We start from the raw sequence: 25,055 nt of genomic DNA, 5'->3' as shown, positions 1-25,055 counted from the left end.
AGGTCACAGCTTAAAGGGGTACTCCAGTGGACAACATTTTTTATATAGATATATATATCGACTGGCTCCAGAAAGTTAAACAGATTTGTAAATTACTTCTATTAAAAAATATTAATCCTTCCAGTACTTATCAGCTGCTGTATGCTCCACAGGAAGTTCTTTTCTTTTTGAATTTCCTTTTCTGTCTGACCACAGTGCTCTCTGCTGACATCTCTGTCCATTTTAGGAACTGTCCAGAGCAGGATAGGTTAGCTATGGGGATTTTCTCCTACTCTGGACAGTTCCTAAAACGGACAGAGGTGTCAGCAGAGAGCACTGTGGTCAGACAGAAAGAATTACACAACTTCCTGTGGAGCATACAGCAGCTGATAAGTGCTGGAAGGATTAAGATTTTTAAATAGAAGTAATTTACAAATCTGTTTAACTTTCTGGCACCAGTTGATTTAAAAAATAAATGTTTTCCAGTGGAGAACCCCTTTAAGAATTGTGTAGCCTCCCTGGTGATGTTGTGTACCCATACATTGAGATGTTGTGTACCCATACACTGAGGTGTTGTATACCCATACACTGAGGTGTTGTATACCCATACACTGAGGTGTTGTGTAACCGTACACTGAGATGTTGTGTACCCGTACACTGAGATGTTGTGTACCCGTACACTGAGATGTTGTGTACCCATACACTGAGATGTTGTGTACCCGTACACTGAGATGTTGTGTAACCATACCCTGAGCTGTTGTGTACCTGTACACTGAGATGTTGTGTACCCATACACTGAGATGTTGTGTACCCGTACACTGAGATGTTGTGTACCCGTACACTGAGATGTTGTGTACCCGTACACTGAGATGATGTGTACCTATACACTGAGATGTTGTGTACCCGTACACTGAGATGTTGTGTACCCGTACACTGAGATGTTGTGTACCCGTACACTGAGATGTTGTGTACCCGTACACTGAGATGTTGTGTACCCGTACACTGAGATGTTGTGTACCCGTACACTGAGATGTTGTGTACCCGTACACTGAGATGTTGTGTACCCGTACACTGAGATGTTGTGTACCCGTACACTGAGATGTTGTGTACCCGTACACTGAGATGTTGTGTAACCATACCCTGAGCTGTTGTGTACCTGTACACTGAGATGTCGTGTACCCATACACTGAGATGTTGTGTACCTGAGATTTGTGTACCCATACACTGAGATGTTGTGTACCCATACACTGAGATGTTGTGTAACCGTACACTGAGATGTTGTGTACCCATACACTGAGATGTTGTGTACCCGTACACTGAGATGTTGTGGCTCCATGTTCATGGCCGGTTACAGTGTTTGCTATAAGCTGTCTTATAGACGGAGTCCATTACTAAGCCGGGCTTAGCGTTAGCCACAAAAACAGCTAGCGCTAACCCCCAATTATTACCCCGGTACCCAACACCACAGTGGTGCTGGGAAGAGCCGGTACCAACAGGCCCGGAGCGTCAAAAATGGCGCTCCTGGGCCTAGGCGGTAACAGGCTGGCATTATTTAGGCTGGGGAGGGCCAGTAACAATGGTCCTCGCCCACCCTGGTAACGTCAGGCTGTTACTGTTTGGTTGGTATTTGGCTGAGAATAAAATATTTAATTATTTATTTTAAAAAAAAATGCATAGGGTCCCCCCTATTTTCATTCTCAGCCAAATACCAACCAAACAGTAACAGCCTGACGTTACCAGGGTGGGCGAGGACCATTGTTACTGGCCCTCCCCAGCCTAAATAATGCCAACCTGTTACCGCCTAGGCCCAGGAGCGCCATTTTTGACGCTCCAGGCCTGTTGGTACCGGCTCTTCCCGGCACGCCTGTGGCGTTGGGTACCGGGGTAATAATAGGGGGTTATCGCTAGCTGTTTTTGTGGCTAACGCTAAGCCCAGCTTAGTCATGGACTCCGTCTATAAGACAGCTTCCACTACTAAGCCTGTCTAGTAAAGTAAGGAAAAAACACAACAGGTTTTAAAAAAAATTTATTACAAAAAACACTCCCCCACAAGCCCTCGTTAACCATTTTATTAAAATCAAACAAAGAAAAACGCTGGTCGTCGAAGTAGTCCACCGAATCCGAATGAGCCCACAGGATACACAGATCTGAAATGAGAAAAAAAAAAAATGGGTTAGTACATTTATTATCACCTGCTCACACATCTCCCGCCCCGCACGACTACAACTGCCAGCATGCCCTTACAGTAAGTACATGCTGGGAGTTGTAGTTGTGTGGTGCAGGAGATGTGTGGGCAAGTGACAAGCTTGTCCCCTGCCCCCAGCTGCAGGACTACAACTCCCAACATGCCCTTACAGTAAGGTGGGGCGGAGGCCGGGCACAGTGTTTTCCAACCTGGGACTTGTAGTTTTGCAACATCTGGAGGCACCCTGGTTGGGAAACACTGTTTTAGGCCAGTGTTTCCCAACCAGGTTGCCTCCAGATGTTGCAAGACTACAACTCCCAGCATGCCTAGACAGCCTTTGACTGTCCAGGCATGCTGGGAGTTGTAGTTTTGCAACATCTGGAGGTAACCTGGTTGGGAAACACTGGCCTAAAACAGTGTTTCCCAACCAGGGTGCCTCCAGATATTGCAAGACTACAACTCCCAGCATGCCTAGACAGCCTTTGGCTCTCAGGGCAGGAGCCCGGGCTGAGATTACAGTGCAGCCGCCCGGGCTCCTCATACGGCCTCCCCGCTACCCCCCCCCCCCCTTGTCTCCCGCCCGCGCCACTCAGCTCCAGCTGCTACAAGACTACAACTCCCAGCGTGTCCTCACTGTAAGGGCATGCTGGGACTTGTAGTCTTGCCACAGTTAGCAGACAGATGGGAGTTGTGTGGCGCTGGCAGGTGAGGGGGGGGGGGGGATATAAATCACTGCAGTGTCCCGGTAGCGCAGTGAGGGCAGCGGGGAGAAAGTATGTCGGAGCCCGGGCGGCAGTAGCTTTTCCTGCTCCATGTTGGAGCTGGAGTAAATTTAGTCAATTTTTATGGCCGTTGTGACAGTTTATTGCGCAACTGCGACTGTCTCTGTTAATAAATTCCTGACCACTGCAAGTCAAAACTGAAAACTTGCGTAAATTAAGCGGGAAATTTTTTTTTACTTTCTAGCTCTTGCTAGAGAAAGTCGCACAAAAAATAGGGTAGGCGCAATTGCGACAATTTTGCGCCAAAAATAGTCAGAAAAAAATGACTAAACCCCTTAGTAAATGCCCCTCAATGTCACCATTCATGAGCTGGTGAACGAGTATTTGCCCATTTGTAAGCTGATTTTGGCCCCTTTTACAAGGTTCCTGGGAACGCTTATTCACCCAATAGATCAGTCTGTGTAAAAGGTCCTTAACCCTGTAATGGCTCCTCCCTCTATCCATATAGATTATGGTGTAACCCTGTAATGGCTCCTCCCTCTATCCATATAGATTATGGTGTAACCCTGTAATGGCTCCTCCCTCTATCCATATAGATTATGATGTAACCCTGTAATGGCTCCTCCCTCTATCCATATAGATTATGGTGTAACCCTGTAATGGCTCCTCCCTCTATCCATATAGATTATGATGTAACCCTGTAATGGCTCCTCCCTCTATCCATATAGATTATGATGTAACCCTGTAATGGCTCCTCCCTCTATCCATATAGATTATGGTGTAACCCTGTAATGGCTCCTCCCTCTATCCATATAGATTATGGTGTAACCCTGTAATGGCTCCTCCCTCTATCCATATAGATTATGGTGTAACCCTGTAATGGCTCCTCCCTCTATCCATATAGATTATGGTGTAACCCTATAATGGCTCCTCCCTCTATCCATATAGATTATGGTGTAACCCTGTAATGGCTCCTCCCTCTATCCATATAGATTATGGTGTAACCCTGTAATGGCTCCTCCCTCTATCCATATAGATTATGGTGTAACCCTGTAATGGCTCCTCCCTCTATCCATATAGATTATGGTGTAACCCTATAATGGCTCCTCCCTCTATCCATATAGATTATGGTGTAACCCTATAATGGCTCCTCCCTCTATCCATATAGATTATGGTGTAACCCTATAATGGCTCCTCCCTCTATCCATATAGATTATGGTGTAACCCTGTAATGGCTCCTCCCTCTATCTATATAGATTATGGTGTAACCCTATAATGGCTCCTCCCTCTATCCATATACATTATGGTGTAACCCTGTAATGGCTCCTCCCTCTATCCATATAGATTATCTTGTAACCCTGTAATGGCTCCTCCCTTTATCCATATAGATTATGGTGTAACCCTGTAATGGCTCCTCCCTCTATCCATATAGATTATGGTGTACCCCTGTAATGGCTCCTCCCTCTATCCATATAGATTATGGTGTAACCCTGTAATGGCTCCTCCCTCTATCTATATAGATTATGATGTAACCCTGTAATGGCTCCTCCCTCTATCCATATAGATTATGGTGTAACCCTGTAATGGCTCCTCCCTCTATCCATATACATTATGGTGTAACCCTGTAATGGCTCCTCCCTCTACCCATATATATTATAGTGTATTCCTTGTAATGGCTCCTCCCTCTATCCATATAGATTATGGTGTAACCCTATAATGGCTCCTCCCTCTATCCATATAGATTATAGTGTAACCCTGTAATGGCTCCTCCCTCTATCCATATATATTATAGTGTATCCCTGTAATGGCTCCTCCCTCTATCCATATAGATTATCATGTATCCCTGTAATGGCTCCTCCCTCTATCCATATACATTATGGTGTAACCCTGTAATGGCTCCTCCCTCTATCCATATATATTATAGTGTATCCCTGTAATGGCTCCTCCCTCTATCCATATAGATTATGGTGTAACCCTGTAATGGCTCCTCCCTCTATCCATATAGATTATGATGTAACCCTGTAATGGCTCCTCCCTCTATCCATATAGATTATAGTGTAACTTGGTAATGGCTCCTCCCTTTATGCATATAGATTATGGTGTAACCCTGTAATGGCTCCTCCCTCTATCCATATAGATTATCATGTATCGTTGTAATGGCTCCTCCCTCTATCCATATAGATTATGATGTAACCCTGTAATGGCTCCTCCCTCTATCCATATAGATTATGGTGTAACCCTGTAATGGCTCCTCCCTCTATCCATATAGATTATGGTGTAACCCTGTAATGGCTCCTCCCTCTATCCATATAGATTATGGTGTAACCCTGTAATGGCTCCTCCCTCTATCCATATAGATTATGGTGTAACCCTGTAATGGCTCCTCCCTCTATCCATATAGATTATGGTGTAACCCTGTAATGGCTCCTCCCTCTATCCATATAGATTATGGTGTAACCCTGTAATGGCTCCTCCCTCTATCCATATAGATTATGGTGTAACCCTGTAATGGCTCCTCCTTCTATCCATATAGATTATCTTGTAACCCTGTAATGGCTCCTCCCTCTATCCATATAGATTATCTTGTAACCCTGTAATGGCTCCTCCCTCTATCCATATAGATTATGCTGTAACCCTGTAATGGCTCCTCCCTCTATCTATACAGATTATGGTGTAACCCTGTAATGGCTCCTCCCTCTATCCATATAGATTATGCTGTAACCCTGTAATAGCTCCTCCCTCTATCTATATAGATTATGGTGTAACCCTGTAATGGCTCCTCCCTATATCCATATAGATCATGGTGTAACCCTGTAATGGCTCCTCCCTTTATCCATATAGATTATGGTGTAACCCTGTAATGGCTCCTCCCTCTATCTATATAGATTATGGTGTAACACTGTAATGGCTCCTCCCTTTATCCATATAGATTATGGTGTAACCCTGTAATGGCTCCTCCCTCTATCCATATAGATTATGGTTTAACCCTGTAATGGCTCCTCCCTATATCCATATAGATTATGGTGTAACCCTGTAATGGCTCCTCCCTCTATCCATATAGATTATCGTGTAACCCTGTAATGGCTCCTCCCTCTATCCATATAGATTATCGTGTAACCCTGTAATGGCTCCTCCCTCTATCCATATAGATGATGGTGTAACCCTGTAATGGCTCCTCCCTCTATCTATATAGATTATGATGTAACCCTGTAATGGCTCCTCCCTCTATCCATATAGATTATAGTGTAACCCTGTAATGGCTCCTCCCTCTATCCATATATATTATAGTGTATCCCTGTAATGGCTCCTCCCTCTATCCATATAGATTATCGTGTAACCCTGTAATGGCTCCTCTCTCTATCCATATAGATTATGGTGTATCCCTGTAATGGCTCCTCCCTCTATCCATATACATTATGGTGTAACCCTGTAATGGCTCCTCCCTCTATCCATATATATTATAGTGTATCCCTGTAATGGCTCCTCCCTCTATCCATATAGATTATGGTGTAACCCTGTAATGGCTCCTCCCTCTATCCATATAGATTATGATGTAACCCTGTAATGGCTCCTCCCTCTATCCATATAGATTATGTTGTAACCCTGTAATGGCTCCTCCCTCTATCCATATAGATTATGGTGTAACCCTGTAATGGCTCCTCCCTCTATCCATATAGATTATCGTGTAACCCTGTAATGGCTCCTCCCTCTATCCATATAGATTATGATGTAACCCTGTAATGGCTCCTCCCTCTATCCATATAGATTATGGTGTAACCCTGTAATGGCTCCTCCCTCTATCCATATAGATTATAGTGTAACTTGGTAATGGCTCCTCCCTTTATGCATATAGATTATGGTGTAACCCTGTAATGGCTCCTCCCTCTATCCATATAGATTATCATGTATCCCTGTAATGGCTCCTCCCTCTATCCATATAGATTATGATGTAACCCTGTAATGGCTCCTCCCTCTATCCATATAGATTATGGTGTAACCCTGTAATGGCTCCTCCCTCTATCCATATAGATTATGGTGTAACCCTGTAATGGCTCCTCCCTCTATCCATATAGATTATGGTTTAACCCTGTAATGGCTCCTCCCTATATCCATATAGATTATGGTGTAACCCTGTAATGGCTCCTCCCTCTATCCATATAGATTATCGTGTAACCCTGTAATGGCTCCTCCCTCTATCCATATAGATTATCGTGTAACCCTGTAATGGCTCCTCCCTCTATCCATATAGATTATGATGTAACCCTGTAATGGCTCCTCCCTCTATCCATATAGATTATGGTGTAACCCTGTAATGGCTCCTCCCTCTATCCATATAGATTATAGTGTAACTTGGTAATGGCTCCTCCCTTTATGCATATAGATTATGGTGTAACCCTGTAATGGCTCCTCCCTCTATCCATATAGATTATGGTTTAACCCTGTAATGGCTCCTCCCTATATCCATATAGATTATGGTGTAACCCTGTAATGGCTCCTCCCTCTATCCATATAGATTATCGTGTAACCCTGTAATGGCTCCTCCCTCTATCCATATAGATTATCGTGTAACCCTGTAATGGCTCCTCCCTCTATCCATATAGATGATGGTGTAACCCTGTAATGGCTCCTCCCTCTATCTATATAGATTATGATGTAACCCTGTAATGGCTCCTCCCTCTATCCATATAGATTATAGTGTAACCCTGTAATGGCTCCTCCCTCTATCCATATATATTATAGTGTATCCCTGTAATGGCTCCTCCCTCTATCCATATAGATTATCGTGTAACCCTGTAATGGCTCCTCTCTCTATCCATATAGATTATGGTGTATCCCTGTAATGGCTCCTCCCTCTATCCATATACATTATGGTGTAACCCTGTAATGGCTCCTCCCTCTATCCATATATATTATAGTGTATCCCTGTAATGGCTCCTCCCTCTATCCATATAGATTATGGTGTAACCCTGTAATGGCTCCTCCCTCTATCCATATAGATTATGATGTAACCCTGTAATGGCTCCTCCCTCTATCCATATAGATTATGTTGTAACCCTGTAATGGCTCCTCCCTCTATCCATATAGATTATGGTGTAACCCTGTAATGGCTCCTCCCTCTATCCATATAGATTATCGTGTAACCCTGTAATGGCTCCTCCCTCTATCCATATAGATTATGATGTAACCCTGTAATGGCTCCTCCCTCTATCCATATAGATTATGGTGTAACCCTGTAATGGCTCCTCCCTCTATCCATATAGATTATAGTGTAACTTGGTAATGGCTCCTCCCTTTATGCATATAGATTATGGTGTAACCCTGTAATGGCTCCTCCCTCTATCCATATAGATTATCATGTATCCCTGTAATGGCTCCTCCCTCTATCCATATAGATTATGATGTAACCCTGTAATGGCTCCTCCCTCTATCCATATAGATTATGGTGTAACCCTGTAATGGCTCCTCCCTCTATCCATATAGATTATGGTGTAACCCTGTAATGGCTCCTCCCTCTATCCATATAGATTATGGTTTAACCCTGTAATGGCTCCTCCCTATATCCATATAGATTATGGTGTAACCCTGTAATGGCTCCTCCCTCTATCCATATAGATTATCGTGTAACCCTGTAATGGCTCCTCCCTCTATCCATATAGATTATCGTGTAACCCTGTAATGGCTCCTCCCTCTATCCATATAGATTATGGTGTAACCCTGTAATGGCTCCTCCCTCTATCCATATAGATTATGGTGTAACCCTGTAATGGCTCCTCCCTCTATCCATATAGATGATGGTGTAACCCTGTAATGGCTCCTCCCTCTATCTATATAGATTATGATGTAACCCTGTAATGGCTCCTCCCTCTATCCATATAGATTATAGTGTAACCCTGTAATGGCTCCTCCCTCTATCCATATATATTATAGTGTATCCCTGTAATGGCTCCTCCCTCTATCCATATAGATTATCGTGTAACCCTGTAATGGCTCCTCTCTCTATCCATATAGATTATGGTGTATCCCTGTAATGGCTCCTCCCTCTATCCATATACATTATGGTGTAACCCTGTAATGGCTCCTCCCTCTATCCATATATATTATAGTGTATCCCTGTAATGGCTCCTCCCTCTATCCATATAGATTATGGTGTAACCCTGTAATGGCTCCTCCCTCTATCCATATAGATTATGATGTAACCCTGTAATGGCTCCTCCCTCTATCCATATAGATTATAGTGTAACTTGGTAATGGCTCCTCCCTTTATGCATATAGATTATGGTGTAACCCTGTAATGGCTCCTCCCTCTATCCATATAGATTATCATGTATCCCTGTAATGGCTCCTCCCTCTATCCATATAGATTATTATGTAACCCTGTAATGGCTCCTCCCTCTATCCATATAGATTATGGTGTAACCCTGTAATGGCTCCTCCCTCTATCCATATAGATTATGGTGTAACCCTGTAATGGCTCCTCCCTCTATCCATATAGATTATGGTGTAACCCTGTAATGGCTCCTCCCTCTATCCATATAGATTATGGTGTAACCCTGTAATGGCTCCTCCCTCTATCCATATAGATTATGGTGTAACCCTGTAATGGCTCCTCCTTCTATCCATATAGATTATCTTGTAACCCTGTAATGGCTCCTCCCTCTATCCATATAGATTATCTTGTAACCCTGTAATGGCTCCTCCCTCTATCCATATAGATTATGCTGTAACCCTGTAATGGCTCCTTCCTCTATCTATACAGATTATGGTGTAACCCTGTAATGGCTCCTCCCTCTATCCATATAGATTATGGTGTAACCCTATAATGGCTCCTCCCTCTATCTATATAGATTATGGTGTAACCCTATAATGGCTCCTCCCTCTATCCATATAGATTATGGTGTAACCCTATAATGGCTCCTCCCTCTATCTATATAGATTATGGTGTAACCCTGTAATGGCTCCTCCCTATATCCATATAGATCATGGTGTAACCCTGTAATGGCTCCTCCCTTTATCCATATAGATTATGGTGTAACCCTGTATTGGCTCCTCCCTCTATCTATATAGATTATGGTGTAACACTGTAATGGCTCCTCCCTCTATCCATATAGATTATCATGTATCCCTGTAATGGCTCCTCCCTCTATCCATATAGATTATGGTTTAACCCTGTAATGGCTCCTCCCTATATCCATATAGATTATGGTGTAACCCTGTAATGGCTCCTCCCTCTATCCATATAGATTATCGTGTAACCCTGTAATGGCTCCTCCCTCTATCCATATAGATTATCGTGTAACCCTGTAATGGCTCCTCCCTCTATCCATATAGATGATGGTGTAACCCTGTAATGGCTCCTCCCTCTATCCATATAGATTATGGTGTAACCCTGTAATGGCTCCTCCCTCTATCCATATACATTATGGTGTAACCCTGCAATGGCTCCTCCCTCTATCCATATAGATCATGGTGTAACCCTGTAATGGCTCCTCCCTCTATCCATATAGATTATGGTGTAACCCTATAATGGCTCCTCCCTCTATGCATATAGTGTATGGCATCCTCCCTCTATCCATATAGATTATCGTGTATCCCTGTAATGGCTCCTCCCTCTATGCATATAATCGTGTATCCCTGTAATGGCTCCTCCCTCTATGCATATAGTGTATGTTATGACCCTATAATGGCTCCTCCCTCTATCCATATAGATTATCGTGTATCCCTGTAATGGCTCCTCCCTCTATCCATATAGTGTATGTTATGACCCTATAATGGCTCCTCCCTCTATCCATATAGTGTATATCATGACCCTATAATGGCTTTCCTCTTTATCGATATAGATTATGGTTTAATATTGTGATGGTTTCTTCCTTTATTTATAGCTTAATGAATCTTTGTCAGTTTTGGAATTTTTTTTTTTTCTCAGATTATTCATTTTATTTTGACTTCTGTATTTATATTGCATGTTTTCTTCCTCCTGCAGGTGGTTGCTGACAGAACCCTACATTGATCCGAACCGATTGAGTATATTTGGGAAGGTAATTTATCAACTAACTAGCTAAGTACCCGGCATTGCCGATCTTCCTACCTAAACCTTGTAAGAGAGAAAAGGCAATGCAGTTGTCACGTCAGGCGGAGATATGTGCAGCCCTGAGCTCACCCACAGACACACACCTACTTAAGAATCCTCCCTAAGTGATGGATTCTCAACTGGACGGCGGTCCCTGTTCTCAGTGAGAACAGGGGCGTAACAAGGTCCAAAACAATAAACAACAATCAGGATTAGTATTAATATAGTCAAGGTAATGGTTTATATAGTGTGGTGAGGGTTAGTTTTGGAATGGTCAGACTTCCCTTTGGGGTTATGGTTCATACTTGGTGTGGTCAAGTATTGGTGTGGTCAGACTTAGTTTTGTTGTAGTCAGGGTTAGTTTTGTTGTAGTTTTGTTGTGGTCAGTGTTAGTTTTGTTGTAGTCAGGGTTAGTTCTCTTGTAGTCAGGGTTAGTTCTCTTGTAGTCAGGGTTAGTTTTGGTGTGGTCAGGGTTAGTTTAGGTGTGGTCAGGGTTAGTTTAGGTGTGGTCAGGGTTAGTTTTGGTGTGGTCAGGGTTAGTTCTGGTGTGGTCAGGGTTAGTTTTGGTGTGGTCAGGGTTAGTTTAGGTGTGGTCGGGGTTAGTTTTGGTGTGTTCCAAGGTTAGTTTAGGTGTGATCAGGGTTACTTTTGGTGTGGTCAGGGTTAGTTTTGGTGTGGTCAGGGTTACTATTGGTGTGGTCGGGGTTACTTTTGGTGTGGTCAGGGTTACTTTTGGTGTAATCAGGGTTAGTTTTGGTGTGGTAAGGGTTAGTTTTGGTGTGGTCAGGGTTAGTTTAGGTGTTGTCAGGGTTAGTTTTGGTATGGTCAGGATTAGTTTAGGTGTGGTCAGGGTTAGTTTGGGTGTTGTCACGGTTAGTTTTGGAATGGTCAGACTTCCCTTTGGGGTTATGGTTCATACTTGGTGTGGGCAAGTATTGGTGTGGTCAGAGTTAGTTTTGTTGTAGTCAGGGTTAGTTTTGTTGTAGTTTTGTTGTGGTCAATGTTAGTTTTGTTGTAGTCAGGGTTAGTTCTCTTGTGGTCAGGGTTAGTTTAGGTGTGGTCAGGGTTAGTTTTGGTGTGGTCAGGGTTAGTTTTGGTGTGGTCAGGGTTAGTTTTGGTGTAGTCAGGGTTAGTTCTCTTGTAGTCAGGGTTAGTTCTCTTGTGGTCAGGGTTAGTTTTGGTGTGGTCAGGGTTAGTTTTGGTGTGGTCAGGGTTAGTTTTGGTGTGGTCAGGGTTAGTTCTGGTGTGGTCAGGGTTAGTTTAGGTGTGGTCAGGGTTAGTTTTGGTGTGGTCAGAGTTAGATCCAGTGGAGCAGTATTAAAATGGTCTTGTGGCCCTATTCGAAGCCTATTAGAACACAACATGTAGAATGGTGTGGCTTTGAAACTATTGCAGAATCCTGGGAGCTATTGTGTCTTATGGGAAATAAGGGTATCGCCCAAAGCAACCAAACAGACCCAGTTGTTTAAAAATAAAGCTTTCTTGTCCGTGGTCGCCATGTGTGACTCCTCCATGAGTCCGGTTCTGCTTCAGGAAGCGTTTGTCTAAGTTACATTTCTCTCCTCAGGGTTACGGAGGTTACATTGCATCCATGATCTTAAAAGCCAATGAAAGACTGTTCAAATGTGGAGCCTTAATCGCCCCCATCACCGACATGAGGTTATATGGTGAGTAGAGCAACATGGACACATGACCTGCCGAGATATTGCATATATATTATACCCACAAAATACTGGCTAGATTTATATGAGAAAGGGGTCTGGCTTGGGGCGTTTCTTCATGTCCAGCTCATGTCAGTACAATGGACACCATTACATCCCACTGCAGTGTTTCCCAACCAGGGGGCCTCCAGCTGTGGCAAAACCACAACTCCCAGCATGCTCGGACAGCCAAAGGCTGTCCGGACATGCTAGGAGTTGTAGTTTTGCTACAGCTGGAGGCACCCTGGTTGGGGAACACTGTCCTACTGATATGTAATAAGGTACAGTGGGGAAAAAAAGTATTTAGTCAGCCACCAATTGTACAAGTTCTCCCATTTATAAAGATGAGAGAGGCTGTAATTTTCATCATAGGTTATAACCTCAACTATGAGAGACAGAATGATTAAAAAAAAATCCATAAAATCACATTGTCTGATTTTTAAAGAATTTATTTGCAAATTATAGTGGAAAATAAGTATTTGTCACCTACAAACAAGCAAGATTTCTGGCTCTCACAGACCTGTAACTTCTTCTTTAAGAGTCTCCTCTGTCCTCCACTTGTTACCTGTATTAATGGCTCCTGTTTGAACTTGTTATCAGTATAAAAGACACCTGTCCACAACCTCAAACAGTCACACTCCAAACTCCACTATGGCCAAGACCAAAGAGCTGTTGAAGGACACCAGAAACAAAATTGTAGACCTGCACCAGGCTGGGAAGACTGAATCTGCAATAGGCAAGAAGCTTGGTGTGAAGAAATCAACTGTGGAGGTTGATAATCTGATAATCTCCCTCGATGTGGGGCTCCATGCAAGATCTCACCCCGTGGTGTCAAAATGATCACAAAAATGGTGAGAAAAAAATCACACGGTGGGACCTAGTGGAGAAAGAATGCTGAGATGCATCCAAAGAACACCATACCTACTGTGAAGCATGGGGGTGGAAACATTGTGCTTTGGGGCTGTTTTTCTGCTAAGGGACCAGGACGACTGATCTGTGTAAAGGAAAGAATGAATGGCGCCATGTATTGTGAGATTTTGAATAAAAACCTCCTTCCATCAGCAACGGCATTGAAGAGGAAATGTGGCTGGGTCTTTTGGCATGACAATGATCCGAAACACACCGCCCGGGCAACAAAAGAGTGGCTTTGTAAGAAGCATTTCAAGGTCCTGGACTGGCCTAGCCAGTCTCCAGATCTCAACCCCATAGAAAACCTTTGGAGGGAGTTAAAAGTTGCCCATTGACAGCCCCAAAACATCACAGCTCTAGGAGGAGATCTGCATGGAGGAATGGGCCAAAATACCAGCAACAGTGTGTGAAAACCTTGTGAAGACAGAAAACATGTGACCTCTGTCATTGCCAACAAAGGGGAAATAAAGTATTGAGATGAACTTTTGCTATTGACCAAAATCTTATTTTCCACCATAATTTGCAAATAAATTCTTTAAAAATCAGACAATGTGATTTTATGGATTTTTTTCTCATTCTGTCTCTCATAGTTGAGGTTATAACCTATGATGATAATTACAGCCTCTCATCTTTATAAGGGGGAGAACTTGCACAATTGGTGGCTGACTAAATACTTTTTTCCCCACTATAATTCCATGGATGTAATAACAGGACAGACCCTTTAACTGTGTCTAAAATCTTGGCCAAAAGGAGATTGAGAACAAGATGGAGCAAATCCGGGGATGGTGACATGGCTGGTCATAGTGTTTAGTGTGTAGTATGGGACATGTGCAGATTCAGCCTTCACCCCTATGTAACTTACCAGCCAGGCTCCTTAGAGGGTAACTGGTCATGATGGTGTTCTGGGAGCTGAAGGACAATTTTACATGGGACTGCAAGACACTGAATGTTCCTTCTGTTTTTTCCCACAGCATCGGCCTTCTCAGAGCGTTACCTGGGGATGCCATCTGCAGAAGACAACACATATCAGGTAGAGGAATCAGGATCATCCAGGCAAGGCCTGAGCATAGTGCAGGGATGGGGGGGGGGGAGGGTCAGCGGATAAAACCCCAAGACCCCCCCATCCCCCCTACCTCTAATTAGTAACAGTGAGCTCTAGAATCATCTTGTCGTGTATCATTAACCATTATTATCTTCACCGGAAGCAGATTCCATCCATGAACGTGATGCGGCTAACACTGTATAGAATATAGCTTTCCATTATGTTATAGGCCTCGAGTGTCCTGCACAACATTCATGGCTTCAGAGTGAAGAACCTCCTGCTGGTCCATGGCATGGCGGATGGTGAGTGATGGTGCATTCCACATATACTCACAGTGAAGGAAGAAAGTATTTGATCCCCTGCTGATTTTGATTTTTTTTCCCCCTGACAAAGAAATGATCGGTCTATAGTGGGAATGGTTGGTTTATTTGAACAGTGAGAGACAGAATAATAACAAAAATCCATCGGAATGACTGACAAACTTCAGACAGGCCTGTACATGTGATCTCTTGAGCAGAGGGACCTTGCGGACACTGCAGGATTTCAGTCGTTCACAGTGTAGAGTGTTACCAATTGGTTTCTCGGTGACTATGGTCCCAGCTGCCTTGAGATAATTGACAAGATCCTCCCGTGTAGTTCTGGGCTGATTCCTCATCGTGCTCATAATCATTGTGACTCCACGAGGTGAGATCTTACATGGAGACCCCGGCCAAGGGAGATTGACAGATATTTTGTTTCCTCCATTGGTGAATAATGGCACCAAATGTTGTAAACTTCTCCCCGAGTTTCTTGGCGATGATCTTGTAGGCCATTCCAGCCTTGTGTAGGTTACAATCTTCTCCCTGACATCTTTGGACGGCTCTTTGGTCTTGGCCATGGTGGAGAGTTTGGAATCTGATTCTGCGGACAGATGTCTATTATAAAGGTAACAAGCCGAGATTAGGAGTGTTCCCTTTAAGAGAGTAAAAAACTTAACTTTTATTCCTAATAATAATAAAATAGAATACAGGTGATATTGTGCTCAGTGGCCACTAAGTGGCCACTGAGCACAATATCACCTATATTTTATTTTATTATTAGGAATAAAAGTTAAGTTTTAGATACTTGTAATGCGGGGACTTTAGTTAGGGTTATCCCTGAGGGGATCTATCTCTAAATGAGAGTTGCTATTGTATACTGGCCCTGGGATCCTCTGGGGATATTTTGGTATTAAAGGCTCTTTAAGAGAGTGCTCCTAATCTCAGCTTGTTACCTGTATACAAGTCATCTTAAAGCCAGAAAATTTGATAGGGGATCAAATACAGAAATGTCTAAGTAAAATGCAAATCAATTAATAACTTATTCGTCCATTAAAATTATAGGCCGATCATTTCTTAATCATAGGATTAATGGGATAGTTGTGGATTGAGTTGGTTGGTAGGTTTTAGGGTACAGTAAAGTTGTTGGGGGGGGTATGTTGGGACTAGGGTTCATATGGGAAATAGGGTAAGTTGTATATTTAGGGTTGGGGTGAGGTTAGAGGTAGGATTAATGGTTGGATTGGTAGTAAATTAAGGTTAAGGTAAATTGTATGATTCAGGTAGGTTTAAGGTTACGGTTGGAGTAGGTTTAGTGGTGTACAGAGATTAGAGATACAGTTAGTGTTATAGTTCTCAGGTTAGACTTGAGGTTAGGGGTATGATTGGGGTAGGTGTAGGGGTATATTGAGATTAGAAATAGGGTTATTGGTTTAGTTATTGGCGGTTATCGTTAGAGTTGAGGTTAAGATTATGGTTGGATTGGTGGAATGGTTGGTAGGTTTAGAGGTAAGGTTAGTGGTATGTTTGTACCTAGGGTTGATATGATATAGGTTTAGTGTTACGGTTAGGATTAGAGGGTGTGGTTAGAGCTAGAGTAGCGGGTTGGTGGGTGCCTGTGCAACAGAATATGGTTCTTTCCTCTCGATCTGACTCATGTTTTTGTCTCTTTAGCAAATGTCCATTTCCAGCATTCAGCAGAACTGATCAAACAGCTGATCAAAGTTGGTGTGAACCACACGGTGCAGGTGAGACACCCTAGTTATCAGCCCCTTGTATACATATTACTGATTTTATCTGTACTACAAATCTATAAATGTGGAGGATTGTGCTGCATCTGCATCTTCTTGTCCTCGTGTCCCACTTTATCTTCTCATCCTCTTGTCTCTCTGCATCTTCTCATCCTCTTGTCTTGTGTCCTACTGTATCGTCTCATCCTCGTTTCTCCCTGCATCTTCTCGTCCTCATGTCCCATTACATCTTCTCATCCTCTTGTCTTGTGTCCTACTGTATCTTCTCATCCTCATGTCCCATTACATCTTCTCATCCTCATGTCCCATTACATCTTCTCATCCTCATGTCCCATTACATCTTCTCATCCTTGTGTTTCTTTGCATCTTCTCATCCTCGTTTCTCCCTGCATCTTCTCTTCCTTGTTTCTCCCTACATCTTCTCTTCCTCGTTTCTCCCTGCATCTTCTTTTCTTTGTTTCTCCCTGCATCTTCTCATCCTCGTTTCTCCCTGGATCTTCTCATCCTCATGTCTCCCTGCATCTTCTTTTCTTTGTTTATCGCTGCATCTTCTCTTCCTCGTTTCTCCCTGCATCTTCTCTTCTTCGTTTCTCCCTGCATCTTCTCATCCTCGTGTCTCCCTGCATCTTCTCTTCCTCGTTTCTCCCTGCATCTTCTCATCCTCCTTTCTCCCTGCATCTTCTCATCCTCCTTTCTCCCTGCATCTTCTCATCCTCATTTCTCCCTGCATCTTCCCATCCTCATTTCTCCCTGCATCTTCTCATCCTCATTTCTCCCTGCATCTTCTCATCCTCGTTTCTCCCTGCATCTTCTCATCCTCGTTTCTCCCTGCATCTTCTCATCCTCATTTCTCCCTGCATCTTCTCTTCCTCCTTTCTCCCTGCATCTTCTCATCCTCCTTTCCCCCTGCATCTTCCCATCCTCCTTTCTCCCTGCATCTTCTCATCCTCGTTTCTCCCTGCATCTTCTCATCCTCGTTTCTCCCTGCATCTTCTCATCCTCATTTCTCCCTGCATCTTCTCTTCCTCCTTTCTCCCTGCATCTTCTCATCCTCCTTTCCCCCTGCATCTTCCCATCCTCCTTTCTCCCTGCATCTTCCCATCCTCGTTTCTCCCTGCATCTTCTCATCCTCGTTTCTCCCTACATCTTCTCATCCTCGTTTCTCCCAGCATATTCTCATCCTCGTTTCTCCCTGCATCTTCTCATCCTCGTTTCTCCCTGCATCTTCTCATCCTCGTTTCTCCCTGCATCTTCTCATCCTCGTTTCTCCCTGCATCTTCTCATCCTCGTTTCTCCCTACATCTTCTCATCCTCGTTTCTCCCTGCATCTTCTCTTCCTCGTTTCTCCCTGCATCTTCTCACCCTCGTTTCTCCCTGCATCTTCTCATCCTCCTTTCTCCCTGCATCTTCTCTTCCTCGTTTCTCCCTGCATCTTCTCTTCCTCGTTTCTCCCTGCATCTTCTCATCCTCATTTCTCCCTGCATCTTCCCATCCTCGTTTCTCCCTGCATCTTCTCATCCTCGTTTCTCCCTGCATCTTCTCATCCTCCTTTCTCCCTACATCTTCTCATCCTCGTTTCTCCCTTCATCTTCTCTTCCTCGTTTCTCCCTGCCTCTTCTCATCCCCTTGTCCCGCTGCCCTACTCTCAGAAACAACTGTCTTTTCTGCTGTAGATCTATCCTGATGAAGGTCACAACATCCTGTCGGAGAAGAACCGCTTCCACCTGTACAGCACTCTGCTGCGCTTCTTCAGTGACTGCTCGCAGGGAGAGGATGTTGTGGTCGTGCAGGAGATAGAGGAGGATGAATGAAGACGAGCTCAGGACTTGCCTTTCTTACTCACTGCATCCTAGCAGACACTGGGACTGTGGCCCCCCCACACACCGGAGGCGTTCTGCTGAGGAGTTTCTACCTGCGGGGGATGTACAGGGGATGGTCCTTTCCACATGAACCTCGTTTTGGATACAATTAGTGTTAGTGCATGTTTTCTTCGGTTCCTTCACCAGACTTTGTCCTATTGTTTCTATTCCCTGAGACGTCTCTGAATCCGCCAGATCTGGTCATCCGTCACTAAACAAGTGCAATTTCTTCAGGTTTCTTTTCCTTCAGACAGTTCAGGTTCCTCCAGTTCTTTCGCTGGATCCTGACTTTTATTTCCCAGTCCAGAGGGGCAGCGTATTTTTTTTTTGTTTTTTTTTGGTAGAAGATTTTTTGCATTGTCCCTTTCTACATCTCCACTCTTGGATATAAAAAATAAGGATGTTCCTATTTTTCAGGCTCCGTAGGACATGAGGTCCAATGATTCCTGGCGGATTTGCAGTGAAAATGACAAGTGTTTTATTTGTCGGATTGGTTTGATATCTGATTTGCTTTTACTTTCCACTGTAAATTTCTCACTTGTATATATGAATACATCAATATTAAATTATGGTTTCCTAGAAATGTTGGAGCCCTGTGTGCAGACTTTGGAATGACCAGGTTCATCTACTAGAGTAGTGTTTCCTAGCCAGGATGCCTCCAGCTGTTGCAAGACTACAACTCCTAGCATGCCCGGACAGCCAACGGCTGTCCGGGCATGCTGGGAGTTGTAGTTTTGCAACAGCTGGAGGCATGCTGGTTGGGAGACACTGTACTAGAGGCTTACAAGCTTTGTCAGTAGTAACATAATGATACATAATGTGCACTTATATCCAGCTCCGGACCACGGTAAAGTCTCATCTACTATAAGTATACTTCATAAGAAGCTTCCTGCAGAAGCTGTTGTTCAAGGAGACGCATGTACTCAAGACTGAAAGGAGTTTTAGGTGATAGTTTAGGTAAAATTACAAAAATAGTACTCCACTCAATAACATCCCTTCCCTGTTCTCCTCATGAGAGGAGCTTCTCTGTCGTGTTTTCCTCATGGAGGTAGCTTCCCTTCACTGTTCTCCTCTTGGGAGGAGCTTCACTTCCCTGTTTTCCTCATGGGAGGAGCTTCTCTGCCCTGTTTTCCTCATGGGAGGAGCTTCCCTTTATTGTAAAACTCATGGGGGGAGCTTCCCTTTAATGTAAATCTCATGGGAGGAGCTTCCCTTTCCTGTTCTCCTCATGGGAGTAGCTTCCCACCCCTGTTCTCCTCATGGGAGGAGCTTCCATTCCCTGTTTTCATGGGAGAAGCTTCCCTGTTCTCCTCATGGAAGGAGCTTCGCTTCCCTGTTTTCCTCATGGGAGGAGCTTCTCTGCCCTGTTCTCCTCATGGTAGTAGCTTCCCATTCCTGTTCTCCTCATGGTAGTAGCTTCCCATTCCTGTTCTCCTCATGGGAGTAGCTTCCCATCCCTGTTCTCCTCATGGGAGTAGCTTTCCATCCCTGTTCTCCTCATGGGAGGAGCTTCCATTCCCTGTTCTCATGGGAGAAGCTTCCCTGTTCTCCTCATGGGGAGCTTCTTTTCACCAGCTCCATAGTAGGTGGCAGACAGTAAAGTGGATTACATTAAAGCATTACTGTCATTTAAATCTTTAACTTTTGACATGTTGCCCAATCTCGTTAAAAGTTGGGAACACGCCGGTTTTCACTCCTATGAGCTGCTGCGATTGTGATTTACAGCCGAATGAGTTGCATAAGTCTAGGCAGTGATAGGGTCTAATCTGCTGGCCGGGGAGAGCACTGATTCACACTTCCCTGGCTAATAACTCACCATCACAGCCAGTTTTAGGATTGAGACCCAGTGCAATCTTAACTCTTAAAGGGGTAATCTGCCCCTAGACATCTTATTATCCATAGGGCCTTCACGCCTCCTCCCATAGACTTGTATTGAGAGGGCGGAACGTAGCGATACTCCGGTCCCTGTATCGCCCGTCGTCAGGCACTAAGCGAAGTTTGCTCCGTGCAGCTGATGACACAGGGTGCTGCAAGAGGGATCCCGGGGTTCCTAGTGGCGGGACCCCCGCGATCATACCCCTTTAAAATGTCTGGGCAACACGTCAGAAGTTGTTTTAAATGATAGTAATGCTTAAATATTTGTGCTGCTGACTGGTCGCCCTCAACTCATTCGTTCTTACATCATTGATGAAAAGTCACAGTGTGCGGATGAGGAGCAGCTGGAGGACAAGGGTCTGAGGATATGAGGTCGTCTGCAGCCATTATCAAGGCTTTATAAAGGGGTGATCCAGGAATTACGACTTGGCTCCATTTACTTCACTGGAACTGAGCTGCAATACCACACACCACCTGAGGAGAGATGTGGTGCTATTTTTTTTTATATTGTGTAACCCTTTAAAAGAGGACATGTGGGCAACCAATCTTATTTTACAGTTTTTTGACTACACCCTCCCATTCCTGAGATACTGTGTGAGGGTTTATAGATGACAATTTAGGGAATCAGATGGGCGCCTATTACCTGAGATGTTAAAAAAAGTGCTTAGCTGTGCGCTTGCTCCTCGTTCTGGCAGGAGACTGAACACCCAGCCTCGACTGATCAAGAAAAACGTTTAAGATGTCGAAGAGACATGTGAAAGGTTTTAAAGGGGTTATCCAGGAATAGAAAAACAGAGCAAATTTCTTTCAAAAATAGCTCCACACCAGTCCCCTGGTTGTGTGTGGTATTACAACTTGGCTCCATTCACTTCAATGGAACTGAGCTGCAGAACCGAAGCCAACCTGGAGCGTTTTTTGAAAGAAATTAGCTCTGTTTTTCTATTCCTGGATAACCCCTTTAAAGTGACTCAGACACTGTGTATGTATTCTACATTGTGGAGAATTCAGATTTTCTGCAGTCTTGTTGAGCAGCTTTATAATGTGATCTTCACTACTCAGCAGGTAAGTGCAACGGCAGAAAACCTCACAACAACAGGAATGTCTACCGAAAACTAGTCTTCTAACCTTACATATATATTGGTTGTGATAAGACAGAAGGAAAAAAGAATATTCATGACCTGGAATGTACAGATCCTCTCCGGGATAAAGCAGTAAAGCTAATAGAATTGTATAAGACATTACTGTACGTATAGTTATGATATCCAGATCCAGCCAAGACACTGTGTAAATGTATTAGATATCTCCAGAGCTGTACTCACTATTCTGCTGGTGAGGTCACTGTGTACATACATTACATTACTTATCCTGTACTGATCCTGAGTTATATCCTGTATTATACTCCAGAGCTGTACTCACTATTCTGCTGGTGAGGTCACTGTGTACATACATTACATTACTTATCCTGTACTGATCCTGAGTTATATCCTGTATTATACCCCAGAGCTGTACTCACTATTCTGCTGGTGAGGTCACTGTGTACATACATTACATTACTTATCCTGTACTGATCCTGAGTTATATCCTGTATTATACTCCAGAGCTGTACTCACTATTCTGCTGGTGAGGTCACTGTGTACATACATTACATTACTTATCCTGTACTGACCCTGAGTTATATCCTGTATTATAAAACAAAAATAGAGAAAAAGAAACACAGCCACACATCCACCATTTGTATTTTGATCTATTTGCTTCTCAGCATAAATTCAAAAACTAACAGGTTGTTATTTTACATTTTGATCAAAAAGTACAAGCCCATTCGCCACGTCAAGGCCACCTATTTAGAGTGGGTCCCTAACCCAATATTGGCATAAACCCCCTCCCATAGACTTGCATTGAGGGGGCGTGGCTGTGACATCACGAGGGGTCTGGCCGACCCCCGCAGCACGAAAACAGCGTTCGGAACATCTACTTCTGATCGCTGGCCAGTGGAGTACCCCTTTAAGGAGAGGGTCATAAAGAAATCTGGAAACCTTAAAGGGGAACTAAACCCATAGCCCATCCTTTCCCTCTCACCAACCTATTTATTTGTCTAAATATCATTCATTAGCTATAGAGAGCTTTCAGGTGTCACTTACATGTAGGGAGTGAGAGAAAGACATCATAATCTGATCCTGTTTGTCGCTTTGCAAACCCCACAATGAGATTAGCCCCACCCTCCTGGAAGACAACACCAGGTGATTTCTGTCTTCACAACCACACCTCCCCTCCCTGTGTGAGGATCTTGAGGCAGAGAAGCCCAGCGTCTCCTGTGAAGATTCTCAGTCACAATTCAGCACACACTGCTGCTCTTTTCCTGCTGTAGATCTAATCACTGACTGCTGCCATTGTATGATTTATTGCTAGGGGGAAGGATAGTTTGAAAGAAAAGTCACATACAGTGTGTTTACAACAACACAGCATGCACATAGATAGAGCAATTGGCTGGCAGCCATTACACAGAGCTGCAATGACTGCTGGGAGCTGTAGTCTGGGCTACAAGCAAGTAAAAATTGCAAAATCACTTGGATAACTACTGGGGACACAGAACAGGTATTGTGATGGCTTTGGGGCAATTTCAGTTTTTTACTTCCCCAGAGTGCCCCTTTAAAGGGTTATCCACCATAAGGTTATTTTAGTACTTACCTGCCAGAACTGGGTATTTCCTGTTGTGTTTCGTTCTCTAAACTACACATCCCACAGTTCCATGCTTGAAAGTTTGAAATCACTTTCCTTCCTCCCACACATCAGCCACCCCACCCATTGAAACACAGTGTTTTCTAACCAGGGGGCCCACAGCTGTTGCAATATTGAAGCAGGACAGGCTCCCTCTGATCACCTAACTAGTGATGCAATGTCTCTACGCACTGCAACCTGGGAAATCCCGAGACATGAGTAATTTTGTATGCTGTTAAAAATAAATATTGGGGAAAAATCACAGAAGAATTGTGAGACTGTCAAGGTGGGTCTGCGGTTTAAAATGTGCATGACTGCCGCTGTATACTGCTGAGTGTCGACACAGGAAATATACACCAGACAAAAAGTTGGTATAAAACTCTTTCTCAGCAGGAAGCTCAGGAGCTGTCTCAAAGAGTTCTCAAAGAGTTCAGAGAGTTCTGTTTATTACACGGAAGTACATTGGTTTTTACATTTGACAAAAAGGGGAGGTTAGAGATCATGTCAAAATCATCATGTTATATTTTGATTGGTTATTTGAGTATGGCGTCTGTATATATATTAGCATATTTAAGCATTCATTTCTTTCTTGGCCATAGTTCACTTATGTTGCCCTCTGACTCTTCTACCAGAAAATTCAGGATTTCTCTGTCCTCCTGCACAGTCTATATCTCTTCAAATATTTTGTCTTCCAACTTTCAGCCTCTTCTTATCTTCCTTCTTCTGGCCTCATCCCAAGGTCCTCATCTTAGTTATAAGCAAATAGCAAGCTGATATATAGGTTAAGGGTAGGTAACAAATATATTTATGCAGCATTAGCACTGGCATATATTGATCAGTCATCAGAATCATTTTAATCAATTTCAACAAGACCACCGTCACACAAAGGTACAGACACAATATTATGAACTACACTAACTTTACAGCTCCTGAAGCATAGTCAAATAAAAAAAAAATCCTGGAATACCCCTTTAAGGCCATTCATGCTCCCCTGGGAATTCAAGGAAGAAAGGATATGGCCAGCAGCTCTCTCATACCACCTATTCCATGTAGCTATTGCATAAATTCCCTGTCATGTTCTAAGGCTCCTATTTGGAGCACAACACTGATTAGAAGGAAAAGTAACTTGGAAAAGGTGGCACGAGACAGAACTGCTTTCCTTATCCAGAATTTACTGTAGCGCATGAAGGGCCTTTAACCTCTTAAGGACGTAGGGCGTACATGTATGCCCTACGCTCGGTCCCGGTATTTAAAACAGGGTGACGCCGTGACCCCGCATCATACCGGGTCGGTCCTGGTGGCTAATGATAGCCGGGACCCTGGGCTAATAGCGTGCGGCACCGATCGTTGTGCCGCGCACTATTAACCCTTTAGACGCGGTGATCAAAGTTGATCACCGCATCTAAAATGAAAGTAAAAGCTTCCCGGCAGCTCAGTCGGGCTGATCGGGACTATTGTGATAAAATTGCGTTGTCCCGATCAGCTAGGACACTAGCGGAGGCCCCCTCACCTGTCTACATCGTGTCCGATCAGAGTTTGATGGCTCCAAGCCTGAGATACAGGCTTGAGCAATCGACCACCTATAACACTGATCCATGCAAAGCTATGGCTTTACAGGGATCTATGTAAAACATCAGTGTGTGCAGTGTTATAGCCCCCTATGGGAGCTATAACACTGCAAAAAAAAAAGTGTAAATAAAAATAAACGTGTGGTATCGCCACATGCGGAAATGTCCGAATTATAAAAATATATTGTTAATTAAACCGCATGGTTAATGGCGTACTTGCAAAAAAATTCCAAAGTCCAAAATAGCGCATTTTTGGTCACTTTTTATATCATGAAAAAATTCATAAAAATCGATCAAAAAGTCCGATCACTACAAAAATGGTACCGATAAAAACTTCATATTGTGGCGCAAAAAATGCCCTCATACCAGCCCGTACGTGGAAAAAT

General features: G+C 43.7%; 1 protein-coding gene across 1 annotated transcript in view; it reads left to right on the top strand.

Moving 5' to 3' along the window:
* Positions 1-19,094, top strand: part of DPP10 (dipeptidyl peptidase like 10) — a 187,333-nt gene extending 168,239 nt beyond the window's left edge. Inside the window, exons 21-26 of the mRNA XM_056536295.1 lie at positions 10,868-10,922; positions 12,522-12,621; positions 14,535-14,593; positions 14,835-14,907; positions 16,576-16,649; positions 18,326-19,094. Of these exons, the coding sequence (XP_056392270.1) occupies positions 10,868-10,922; positions 12,522-12,621; positions 14,535-14,593; positions 14,835-14,907; positions 16,576-16,649; positions 18,326-18,463 (499 nt within the window). The 3' untranslated portion in view covers positions 18,464-19,094. The remainder of the gene's footprint in view (positions 1-10,867; positions 10,923-12,521; positions 12,622-14,534; positions 14,594-14,834; positions 14,908-16,575; positions 16,650-18,325) is intronic.
* The last annotated feature ends 5,961 nt before the right edge of the window (positions 19,095-25,055 follow it).

Source organism: Hyla sarda, chromosome 8 (genome assembly GCF_029499605.1).
Source record: "Hyla sarda isolate aHylSar1 chromosome 8, aHylSar1.hap1, whole genome shotgun sequence".
Taxonomy (NCBI): domain Eukaryota; kingdom Metazoa; phylum Chordata; class Amphibia; order Anura; family Hylidae; genus Hyla; species Hyla sarda.
This window is presented reverse-complemented; position numbering and strand designations above follow the sequence as displayed.